Genomic DNA, 13,160 nt, shown 5'->3' on the forward strand with positions numbered 1-13,160 from the left:
TCTAGAGCAGCAAGCCCACATCCTGCCGCCGACCATCAAAAGCGGGGAGCTGGGTGTCCGCTCTGGCACCAGCGGACCCCCTGCCATCAAAAGCGGGGAGCAGGCTGCCAGCAGTGTCTGCGGAGCATGCTAGGCTTTGCAGGGCAGTGGATATGGCCTGGATGGCAGGTTAGGCCTAGGGGACCCTACACGTGCATGATTTAATCATGCACTGGGCCTCTAGTTGATATTATAATAATACATATTTTACAGATGAGCAAACTGAGGCCCACAAAGGATATGTAACTTGCTCAAAGTCTCAAAACTAGCAAGTGGTATATAGATAAAATTTGAACCTGTTTGTTCTACGGGAATTTACTGAGTGTGCAGCACCAGGCAATCGTGATTGTAGAGCCCCTGTGTTTGACTATCATACTACCTGATCTGATTTGACCTCTATTCCTCTAGATTTAAAATTTTTTAGTTGCAACCTATAATTTGCAAGTTGAAAACCAAAGTCATTGATTATAAAGCCATTTATGACCTGTCTACCTATCATTTCCCAAATCATTTCTATGTATATTCTCGGTTCTAACTACATGAAACTATTTCCTGTCTCTATAACATACTATATGCTTGCTTAATTTTATACATGCTTTCCCTTTGATTACTGTGTCCTCCCCTCCTTTACTCTTGTGATTCATCAAACCCAATTTGAGTAATTCTGATTTTTTTTTTCTGATTTTTTCTACTAGCTTACCCTTAGGGGAACAAATATGGTCACCTCTCTCTTTTGTGTTATTGTGCTTCTTGTCTCTATTGTCAAATTTATTTACTTTTCTATCTCCCCAACAAAACTATGAACTATTTGAAAACAGGACCATAAATTGTTTTTCTTTGTATCTCGATCAGAGTACTTAATATATGTATTCATTAAGTATTAATGGTATGAATAAAAATACTTTATGTAGAAATAATTTAAAAACTAAAAGTTTTTCTCAGTTACTTTCCCCCCCCACTTCAACATATCCAAGGGACAGTGACACCTCTAATTGGTACAGTGATTCCCAAATAGATTCTCAAATAGGCACACATTAGAATCTGAGGAGACTTGTAATTTGAACATGTTTGCTTTCTTACCTACTCCCACCCTCCCCCACACAGTTGAATTTGATTTAATTCTCCATGCCTCAACTGTTATTAGAAAGTCAGTGCTCTAAAACACACTATAGACCAGGGATCCTCAAACTTTTTAAACAGGGGGCCAGTTCACTGTCCCTCAGACCGTTGGAGGGCCGGACTATAGTTTAAAAAAAACTATGAACAAATTCCTATGCACACTGCACATATCTTATTTTGAAGTTAAAAAACAAAACAGCAAAAACACCCGCATGTGGCCCACGGGCCGTAGTTTGAGGACGCCTGCTATAGACAGACATTTTAGCTTTTTTTACCTCTATGATCTTTAACCCTTTGCACTCGCTTGCTTTTTTCTCGATTCCTTTATTCTACTCGGGATTTAATTTTTTAAATACCCCAGATTTTACAAAGCGCCGCAGTAGAATAAAAAACTGGAGTTTCTTTTCATAGAAACTTATTTGGATTTTTTTATATTTCAAATTATTGATACATTCAATAACCATCACACTCGACATCCGAGTGCAAAAGGTTAATATGCAAGGTCTGCATTTAGCACTGTGAGAAATACAAAGGAGCCAGAAATGTTCTTTCTATAAGCGTACTTACAGTATCAGAGGTTCAAAACAAAACAAAACAGTTTTAGATAAAATAAAAACTATTAAATTCTATTTCAGAAGTTTAGGGAAGTATTCTGCCATAGATGAGCTTGTATCAAAAATAATCTCAACAGCCGAAACCGGTTTGGCTCAGTGGATAGAGCTTCGGCCTGCAGACTGAAGGGTCCCGGGTTCGATTCTGGTCAAGGGCATGTACCATGGTTGTGGGCACATCCCCTGTGGGGGGTGTGCAGGAGGCAGCTGATCAATGTTTCTCTCTCATCGATGTTTCTAACTCTCTCTCCCTTCCTCTCTGTAAAAAATCAATAAAATATATTTTAAAAAAAATCTCAACAGATAATGCTATTATTAGTTATAGAATGTAAAATAAATGTTTAAACTATTTAAATAAATAATAGAAGAATATAAAAACATGAGCAAAGAATGAGTAATGAACCAAGAAGACAAGGCAGAATTCTTTAAAAAATAAATCAAATGCGATTCTAGATATCAGAGATATGCTTCAGAATAATTGAAGGAAAGGTGGTGATGAAGCATGATTTACCCTCTACACTAATAAAAGAGTAAGATGCAGATTGTACCTTCGCGACGCTCACCAAACAAATCAGGAGTGAGTATGCAAATTAACTCAACAAAGATGGCTGGTTAATTTGCATATGCAGGTGCCGAGCGGCCGGGGGCGGGCCGGGCTGCTTGCGTTGTTGCCATGGCTTCGACACAGGCGTTCTGCACTGACCCCGGCTACTCTGGGCCACTGGGCAGCATGGGAAGGCAGAAAGGCGGCTCCGGCCGGAGTGAAGGCGGTGCCGGCAGCCAGGGGAAGAAAGGCCCATTCTTGCATGAATCTTCATGCATCAGACCTCTAGTTAATTGATAAATTGTTAAAGCTGGGTGGGAAGGAGAACTAAATAAAATGTATAAAAATAGGAAACACAACGTATGAAATTGAAAAACAAATGAATGGGTTAAATAACAGAAGGTAGTTAGTGGTGTGGAAAACATAGCTAATGAAATTACCTGAGTACAACACAGAGACGAAAAATATGAAAAAAGAGGCTAAGAGACATAAACGATAGAATGAGAATGATTAATATACTAAGTAGTATTAAGAATGAGGGAATGGAGAGAATGGGGCAGTGTCCATGTCCAAAGCAGTAATGGCCTAGAATTTTTCAGAATTGATGACAAACATGAACCCTCAGATTTGAGAACACAAGTACCTAGAAGGATACATAAAAAGTTATCTACATCTAGCCTGGCCAGTGTGGTTCAGTGTCTGAGGGTTGACCCATGAACCAAGAAGTCACCAGTTTGATTCCTAGTCAGGGCACATGCCCAGGTTGTGGGCTCGATCCCCAGTAGGAGTGTGCAGGAGACAGCCAATCGATGTTTCTTTCTCATCAATGTTTCTATCTCTTGATCTCTCTCCCTTCCTCTCTCTCTAAAATTAATAAAAACATATTTAAAAAACAAAAACAGAGAGTAGGAAGTGTTTACCTGGGATTGGAAAGTAGGGAGAGGTTAGTAAAAAGGTACAGCTTACAGCTATAAAATAAATAAGTTCTGAACATTTAATGTATAATATGGTGACTATAATTGATAACACTGTTGTATAAATGAAATTTTCTAAGAGAATAGAACTTAAATGTTCTCACCAAATATATATTTTTCTATATAATATAATCTCCCTTAATATATGTATTTACATATTCATGTAATATATATAAAATATTTGAGGTGTACATGTTAATTAAATAGATGAAAGGAATCCTTTTAAACTGTATACATATATCACATCATTTCAGTGTGCTCGTTAAATATTTTTATTGCTATATATAACCTTTACTTATGGGATATATCTGCCGGTTGTATATGATATAATTTCTCAAAGCTAGGAATCAGATTGGACACTGCAGCCTTATCTCCTATTCCACATTGATTTTTCATGTGCTAAAAATCAATGATTGAAAACCCAGTTTAGCAAAGATACTATGTCATCAAAAGGCATGTGGTATGTTCTAATGTTGACTATTTCTTATGATGTACTGCAGATGTCACTGTGTTTCTTTTGAAAAGTCAAAATATCTCTGTTGCCCCAGAGTTCCTCAGGAAGAGTTTGGGAACCCCTGCCTTCTTTGTGCTTCAGTTCTTTTTATGCTAGATGTGTACTGTTGTGTGTTTTTTTAATTGCAACATATGTTTTAAAGTGTTGCCCTCTTTCCTCACATACACTTATGACTGATTCAATGTCTCTTTTTATTTACTTTTTGACCTTGCAGAGGCTTTAGACAAACCATACAGATTTAATAGGTCTACCAAGTTTTCTCTTTTGTCCTGTGTTCTCTTTTGTCCTGTGTTTAAATTCATTAAAAGACAAAATGAAACACTAAGTTGGGACAGTTTGCCAGTCCTTAGCTCAAATCACACTACTCAGCTATTTTGATTATTTCACTACATTTAGCACTTTGTTACTCTTAGAATTTGACATTATCTACAAACATGCCCTTGCTTTATAAAACTGACCTGCTTCTGGAAAATTGCCTGCAAATGAGCAGTCACACTTGCAGTTTAAATTCAATAAAAGTTAGTAGCATCTATCTACACTAATTGACCGTACCTTCGCAATGCCCACCAGCCAATCAGGAGTGAGTATGCAAATTAACCCAGCAAAGATGGTGGGTTAATTTGCATACACAGGCACTAGGGGGCGAGATGCACCACTCCAGGCCTCTGGGCAGCATGGGAAGGCAGAAAGGCAGCTCCGGCCAGAGCGAAGGCGGTGCCGGCAGCCAGGGGAAGGAAGTCCCATTCTTGCACAAATCTTCGTGCATCTGGTCTCTACTTTATATAGAAACTACTTTGCTTTGATACTGTATCCCTGCTTTCCCTATCCAAATCACATAGGGATATGGTTGGATATTAGGGATTAAAGTAGGATTGAGGTTTCATGAAACAGTGTTATGATTTCTGACATAAAATATCTTAATCTGTTCTAGAGCATAGCTACCATCCCCTTAAATTGTAGACAGAAGAATACTCACAGGGAACAATGTAAAGTAACAAAATTTGAAGAGCTTTATATGTAATACCTCAATGCAGAATTCCAGGAAAGCTAGCCTAAGGCTTTGATATGTCCTTCCATCCCAAATCTAAGAACTTCTAGTATACTTCAGTTTGAAGCATGGAATAAAGAGACAGAGGATAGAGAAATGAGTCAAAAGTACTAATTCCATACCCAGCATCTATATGCCTCCCCATCTGCCTGAACCATCACAAGCCCTTCTCCCTAATATAGAGAAGACAGGGAAAAGGAGGTCTCTCCTTCTCTAACCTAAAGCAATGCAGTCTAAATTACCAATCCCTGGTTTAATTATTTCTTCTGTTTATTTCCCAAAATAACTGTTTCCAAATATGTAAATCTTTAACTTGAATAGAATATTACAGCATTCACACACTGCTTTTAAATACCATTTGCTTATCTTAAAATAATTATACTCTATTCATACTTCTTCTCTCCCATAGTAATATGTGTCAGAGAGAAAAAATGAGGTAGGAGGCTGGGCTCACATATTCACTGCCATAGGTATCTTTTTCCAGTCCTTTTTCTGTTTGGTGCTGAGACTCTCTGGCACATTGTGTCTTGAATCATTTTTTTTCATGTTCTTTTTTTATAAGTGTTTTTTGTATTCATTTGCATCAACTTATTATTTAAAGTCAAAAGATATTTTATTGTGTATACTAACAACTTACATAAGATGTATAATTTCATAAATTTAAAGTTATTCTTTGAAAGAAGTAATTTAATACTTTGTAGAGCCTAAAGGGCAAAACATTTATCTCTTTTTGTGGATGGTGTACAAAATCCTGGAAAAACAAAATAATAGGAAAGTCTGGTGCTTTATAATTAAAATGTGTGTATAGCATATATGTAGATGTCATTTTACGATTTGATTCCCAAACTTATAAACTGTGCTCTTCAAGTACGTTTAGTAATTGTTAAAACCTTAAATACATTTCCCCATGCATTATTTTTAACTAGAGGCCTGGTGCATGGATTTGTGCACCGGTGGGGTCCCTTGGCCTGGCCTGCTCCCTCTCGCAATCTGGGACCCCTCGGAGGATGTCGGATTGCCGGTTTCAGTCCAATCTCTGCAGGCCAGGCCGAGGGACCTCACCGGTGCACAAACCTGTGCACCGGGCCTCTAGTAGCATATAAGATTTTTGGTTAATCTCTTCCCGCCCTCCCCCTTCCCTCTGAGATCCATCCGTCTGTTCTATGTTTCCATGTCTGTGCATTGAGCGTCTGCCCCCTGGTGGTCAGTGCGCATCATAGCTACCAATCGAACGGTTGGCCGGTTGCTTAGGCTTTTATATATATAGATGACTACAGAGTATTCTCTCATATGGATGTGTTATAATATATTTGCCCCTGTTTTGGGGACATTCAACTTATTGCCTTTTTTTTTTTTTTATGTTGTGATAATTGAACATCTTTTTTTATAAAACTTAGTCTGAATTTCCCTTTTTCTCCCTACCTACAAGAGGCCCTTGCTATTATTGGTCCTATTATTTGATGGTATTCTTTGAACGTTAAGGGACCTAATATTCTTTAAATGCTTGGCACAGTGTGTGGCACACTGTAAGTGCAGAATAAATACTCTCCAGAACCTCTCTCTGACTCAGCATTGATACAGGAAATATGATTTGAAAATTTTCTTTGAGGCGAGCACTGAGGTCTTTTAGCAATAGCACATCAAGGGATGCCAGATGGAGGAGGAAAATCTGAAAGATTGAAGCTGTAAGATTGGAAAGAGTTTCTGTAGTCATTCATTTATATTAGTTGTTCCCAGTTGTATATTCTTTATATAAAAGGAATATCTTAGCTGGAGACTGTCAGAATATAAATTTCTTCCTTTGAATGAAAATGTATACGTTTATTAAAATACTATGTGAGAGAAACATTGAAAAGCACTCTTTAAAATAGTGCAATCATGTGTGTGTAATTTTTGTTTATTGTATCTATATTTTATACTTTTTTTGATATTTTACTCAAGTGTGTGTCCAATGATGTCTTCTCTGTTTTCTTTCTTTCTTTTTATTTTTTTATTTTTTATTATCCTAGTCACGTGAACTGGAAATTTCAGTTTATTGGCGTGATTGGCGATCTCTGTGTGCTGTAAAATTTCTGAGGTTAGAAGATTTTTTAGACAACCAACGGCATGGCATGTGTCTCTATTTGGAACCACAGGGTACTTTGTTTGCAGAGGTAATAAATGTATTTTATTAAATGTGCATAACTGCAATTGAAATTATATATGTAGACAGCATGATGTAGAAGTAGAAAGAATATTGGGCTGAACAACAGACAACTTGAAATCTTGGCTCAGCTTTGCCACTGAAAAGGTATATTATCTTAAGACAAATAATTTATCCTCTAATTTGTTTACTCAGAGGGGGTTGGACTACGTTATATCTAAGGTTCTCTTAAGTTTTCAAAACTTAGTAGTGTAGTGAATTTCATGACCATAAATCCAGTGCTATATTCATATTAACTTAAATTTTCTTCACTGTAGGTTACCTTTTTTAATCCAGTCATTGAAAGAAGACCAAAACTCCAACGACAAAAGAAAATTTTTTCAAAACAGCAAGGTAATTACTAAGAAATCAAATACTAAGTGTTTTGGTGTTTCCTGAAGTAAAGAAAATCTGCATACTTTTTTTTCTTTTTTAAAAATCTTTATTGTTGAGAGTATTATATGTCTCCTTTTCTCCCCCATTAACCCCTTCTAGTTTGTCCTGCTCTCCACCCCAGGCCATCACTACCCTATTGTCTGTGTCAGTGGGGTATATACATATGCATACAAGTTCTTTGGTTGATCTCTTCCCACCCACTCACCCACCCACCCCTACCTTCCCTCTGAGATTCCAGTCTATTTCATGCTTCTGTGTCTCTGTGTCTATTTTGTTCATCAGTTTATTTTGTTCAGTAGATTCCACATATGAGTGAGATCATGTTATACTTGTCTTTCTCTGACTGGCTTATTTCACTTAGCATAATACTGTCCAGGTCCCTCCATGCTATCTCAAAGGGTAAGAGATCCTTCTTTTTTACTGCTGCATAGTATTCCATGGTATAAATGTACCACAGCTTTTTTATCAGTTCATCTACTGATGGGCACTTGGACTGTTTCCAGATCTTAGCTGTTGTAAATTGTGCTGCTATGAACATAGGGGTGCATACATTCTTTCTGATTGGTGTTTCGGTTTTCTTAGGATATATTGCTAGAAATGAGAATACTAGGTCAAATGGCAGTTCCATTTTTAATTTTTTGAGGAAACTCCATACTGTTTCCATAATAGCTGCACCAGTCTGCATTCCTACCAGTAGTATACTAGGGTTCCCTTTTCTCCACATCCTTGCCAGCATTTGTCATCTGTTGATTTGTTGATGGTAGCCATTCTGACAGGTGTGAGTAATACCCCATTGTCATTTTAATTTGCATCTCTCTGATGATCAGTGACCTTGAGCATTTTTTCATGTCTCGTGGCCTTCTATATGTCAACTTTCGAGAAGTGTCTAGGTCCTTTCCCCATTTTTAAATTGGATTGTTTATCTTCCTTTTGTTAAGTTGTATGAGCTCCTTATATATTTTGGATATTGACCCTTTATCAGATGTATCATTGCCAGACATGTTCTTCCTTACAGTGGGCTCCCTTTTCATTTTGTTGGTGGTTTCTTTCGCTGTGAAGAAGCTTTTTATTTTGATGTAGTCCCATTTGTTTATTTTCTCTTTAGTTTCCTTTGCCCTAGTAGATGTATCGGTAAACATATTGCTATGAGAGATGTCTGAGATTTTGCTGCCTATGGTTTCTTCTATTTTTATTATTTCACAACTTACATTTAAGTCTTTTATCCATTTTGAGTTTATTCTTGTGTATGGTGTAAGTTGGTGGTCTAGTTTCATTTTTTTGCCTGTATCTGTTCAGTTTTCCCAACACCATTTATTGAAGAGACTCTCTTGACTCCATTGTATGTTCTTGCCTCCTTTGTCAAATATTAATTGAGCATAATGGCTTGGGTCGATTTCTGGGTTTTCTGTTCTGTTCCATTGATCTATGTGCCTGTTCTTGTGCTAGTACCAGGTTGTTTTGATTATGGTAGCTTTGTAGTATAACTTGATATCTGGTATTTAATCCCTCCAACTTAGTTCTTCTTTCTCAAGATTGCTGCAGCTATTTGGGGTCTTTTTTGGTTCCATATAAATTTTGGAGAGTTTTTTCTAGATCTGTGAAATACGCTCTTGGTATTTTAATAGGGATTGTATTGAATCTATAGATTGCTTTGGATAGTATGAACATTTTAATGATGTTAATTCTACCAATCCATGAACATAATATATTCTTCCACTTGTTTATATCTTCCCCTGTCTCTTTCTTCAACATCTTGTAGTTTTTGGAGTACAGGTCTTTTATCTCCTTGGTTAAGTTTATTCCTAAGTATCTTAATTTTTTTGTTGTTGTTGCACTGGTAAATGCGATTGTTTGTTTAGTTTCTCTTTTGGAGAATTCATTAGTGGTGTATAAAAAAAGCCATCAACATCTGGGTGTTAATTTTGTACCCTGCTACATTGCCAAATTCTTTTTTTAAATCTAGTAATTTTTTTATGGAATCTTTAGGGTTTTCTATGTACAATATCATGTCATCTGCGAATAATGAGAGTTTTACTTTCTTGTTATTTCTTCTTCTTGCCTGATCGCTGTGGCTATGACTTCCATTGTGTTCTTTATTAGTGCTGTCATTCTTTATTTCTGACTGGTCTTTTTTCATAGTTACTATATCTGTACTCATGCTGTTGAGCATCTTTGCAGTCATTATTCTGAACTCTATATCTGATAAATTTCTTATCTCTATTTCATTTAGCACTTCTTCTGGAGAATTCTCTTGTTCTCTCATTTGGGGCTTGTTATTTTGTCTCTCCATTTTAGCTGCCTGTTTAGGTTTGTGTCTGTGTATTAGGTAGATCTGTTATGACTCCCAATCACTAGTGCAAGAAAATGTCAGACGCTGTTTGTGACTGGCCCTGAGTACCTGTCTGGAGCTATCAACAATCCACAGGTTGTGGCTTCCTCTGGTGGGGCTGGGTTCCTTTGGAAAGGACCAAGATATGCACCAATGTCTGCTTTTCCTTGCCCCAGGCCTGGATTAGATCAGGCAAAGATTCAAAGCCTCCAGAGACAGGCCTCTGTCTGCAGTCTGATTGGTATTCAGTCTTGATTTAGCCTTAGGCTATCCATCTCAGGAAGGGGTGAGAAGTTTTCTAACTGGGTGGGGCAAAGACTCAGAACCTCCAGAGACTTGCCTCTGTCTGCAGGTTGATTGTTATTTTCAGTCTCTTAATGGGCGTCAGAAACTCCACAGGGTGGGGCAAGAGGTTTTCAATTACTTTCCTCCCACCTACCCCCAAGGCAAAAGCTGCCTTGATGGTAAAGGTGTACAGGAGAAAGATGACCTCTGCAGTATGAGGGAATGTATCAAGAAACATGTATCTGCCTTCTGAACTCTAACCACATAGTCCCCAACCCTGGCTTCTGCTCACATAACTCCAGTCCACTGTACTCTCTCTCTGCCAGAGGCCAAGGTGAGTCGCTGCACATGAAATTTTGTGCATTGGCCCTTTAAGAGAGTGCCTGCATTTCCAGCCATCTCTCCCTGGTAGACAGCAACCCTGCTGCTTTTCACAGCCAGATGTTATATGGGCACCTTTTTCAGCTCTGGGCTGGGGGCCCCAGCTTGGGGTTTAGACCCCAGAGTTCTTAGTGGCAACCCCCCACAGCTGAGATATCTCTCCGAAAATTCAGCTGCTGTCTGTGGGAGCCTAGCCAGCCCTTTTGCATCTCCTCAATTCCCACCAGTCTCAATATGGTCTCTACGTTCCATCCTTGGTTATCAAGATTCTCTCCAGCCAGTCTTCAGTTGATAATTCAGAGTGATTTATCTGGATTTTAATTATAATTCCAGTTTGGTCCTGGGAGCGTGTCTGTGTAGTTTCCACTTATTCCGCACCATTTTGGAATCTCTCCATACTGTTTTAAAAGTGATATCCATCTTTGTGTTTTGTTTTATTTTTATCTGTGTATTCATTTATTTTTATTAAGGAATATTTCAAACATACTCATAAGTAGAGAGACTAGTGCAGTGTACCATCATTCAACTTCAACCGCAGTCAACTCATGGCCAATTTTGTTTTATTTATCTCTCATTCACTCATTACTTCCTCAGATTAATTGAAGCAAATCCAGACATCATATTGATTTACCAGATGTACCGGTTAATAATGCGGATTTTTTTTCAATAGACGGAGTTACACATATGTTGATATATACGCAATTTGATATGTATGCTGTTTTGTTATATTGACAGCAAGCTTCAAAACTTCATATGTCAAATTTTCTGAAGGTGTTAACATCATAGATATTTTTACACTTAAAAAATGTCGAATTTCGTGCCAAAAAAAAAAAAGCGTTTGCGGAAAGTTTTAATTCATTACTTTATTTTGAATAAAAGTGCTGCTGAAAGTTATTGTATACTTCGGGAAGCTTATGGTGAACATGCTCCATCTCAAGATACTTGTGAACGCTGCTTTAAATGCTTTAAAAGTGATGATTTTGATGTGAAAGACAAAGAACGTCCAGGTCAACCAAAAAAGTTTGAAGACCAACAACTACAAGCATTATTGGATGAAGATGCATGTCAAACTCAAAAACAACTTGCAGAAAAATTAAACGTTGCTCAGCAAACAATTTCCGATTGTTTACAAGCAATGGGAAAGATTGTAAAGGAAGGAAAATGGGTGCCACATCAACTGAACGAAAGACAAATGGAAAACTGAAAAGTCATCAGTAAAATGTTGCTTAAATGGCAAAAAAGAAAGTCTTTTTTGCATCGAATTGTGACTGGCGATGAAAAGTGGATTTATTTTGAGAATCCCAAACACACAAAATCATGGGTTGATCCTGGTCAACCATCAACATTGACTGCAAGGCCTAATCTCTTCGAAAAGAAGACCGTGCTCTTCGTTTGGTGGGATCAGGAAGGTGTGGTGTATTATGAGCTTCTAAAACCAGGTGAAACCATTTTAATACTTACTGATTGCTACTGACAACAAATAATCAATTTGAACCACACTTTGATCGTGAAACGACCAGAATGTGCCAGAAGACACGGCAAAGTAATTTTGCTTCATGATAATGCACCATCACACACTTCAAAACCAGATAAAAACACGTTAAAAGATCTTGCCTGGGAAGTATTAACGAACCCGCCATATTCTCCAGACCTTGCTCCTTCAGATTACCACTTGTTCTGACCAATGGCACCGCACTTTCTGAGCAGCACTTCAAAACATACGAAGTGGAAAATTGGGTCTCTGAATGGTTTGCCTCAAAACAAGAAAAGTTCAATGGGGCAGTATCCACAAATTACCTGAAAGATGGGGGAAATGTGTAGCTAGCAATGGACATTACTTTGAATAAAGCACTTTTGATGTTTCTCTTGAAATTACCATTTGTTTTCTTTGATTACAAAATCCGAATTATTAACCGGTACACCTGTATCCTTAAATATTATAGTTAGTATCTCCAAAATATAAGAATTTTTATTAAACCTAAACCACATATCATTACCAGACTTTAAAATATCTACCTATTTATCTTGAATAGGTAGGTACTATTTTGCACTAATCTTTGTAACAAATAGTTAACTATTTTTTAAGTGGCACATTTTATTTGTGCTTAAATTATAAACCAATGAATATGAATTTTTTAATTATAGCTTTTGGTAATATATTTAAAAAATTATTTGTTCTGTTTTCTTTATTTACAATATCCACAGGCAAAACATTTCTTAGAGCTCCTCAAATGAATATTAATATTGCCACTTGGGGAAGGCTAGTGAGAAGAGCTATTCCTACAGTAAATCATTCTGGCACCTTTAGTCCTCAAACACCTGGGCCTGCTACAGTGCCCGTGGTTGATGTACGCATCCCAGAACTAGCACCTCCAGCTAGGTATGTGTCTAAGATTTAAGCTTTGCTTTTATTAAATAAATAAAAAAATTGTGACATTTGTATCTATTGATTACAGTGGGCCTATTTAAAGTCTCATTTTTTTCCCAAATAGTATTATGAAATTACTTTTCTGATTACTTTTAAAAATTGTTTGCTTATATTTTAGATTATTTAAAATACATATTTTTGATAACTGTTGTTGGTGAATTACTTTCTCTTTTATAAGTGATTCTACAGTAACCAAATTGGACTTTGATCTTGAACCTGAACCTCCTCCCGCCCCACCACGTGATTCTTCCCTTGGAGAAATGGATGAATCTGCTGAATTAAGAGATTTGGATGCACCAGAACAGGCAAG

At 37.3% G+C, this 13,160-nt stretch overlaps 1 protein-coding gene across 1 annotated transcript in view; it reads left to right on the forward strand.

The window, feature by feature from the left end:
- The window catches only part of PKN2 (protein kinase N2), a 150,570-nt gene that overhangs the window by 115,814 nt on the left and 21,596 nt on the right, over positions 1-13,160 (forward strand). The window contains exons 9-12 of the mRNA XM_008157786.3: positions 6,859-7,002; positions 7,310-7,385; positions 12,628-12,802; positions 13,029-13,155. Of these exons, the coding sequence (XP_008156008.1) occupies positions 6,859-7,002; positions 7,310-7,385; positions 12,628-12,802; positions 13,029-13,155 (522 nt within the window). The remainder of the gene's footprint in view (positions 1-6,858; positions 7,003-7,309; positions 7,386-12,627; positions 12,803-13,028; positions 13,156-13,160) is intronic.

Source organism: Eptesicus fuscus, chromosome 9 (assembly GCF_027574615.1).
Source record: "Eptesicus fuscus isolate TK198812 chromosome 9, DD_ASM_mEF_20220401, whole genome shotgun sequence".
In the NCBI taxonomy this organism is placed as follows: domain Eukaryota; kingdom Metazoa; phylum Chordata; class Mammalia; order Chiroptera; family Vespertilionidae; genus Eptesicus; species Eptesicus fuscus.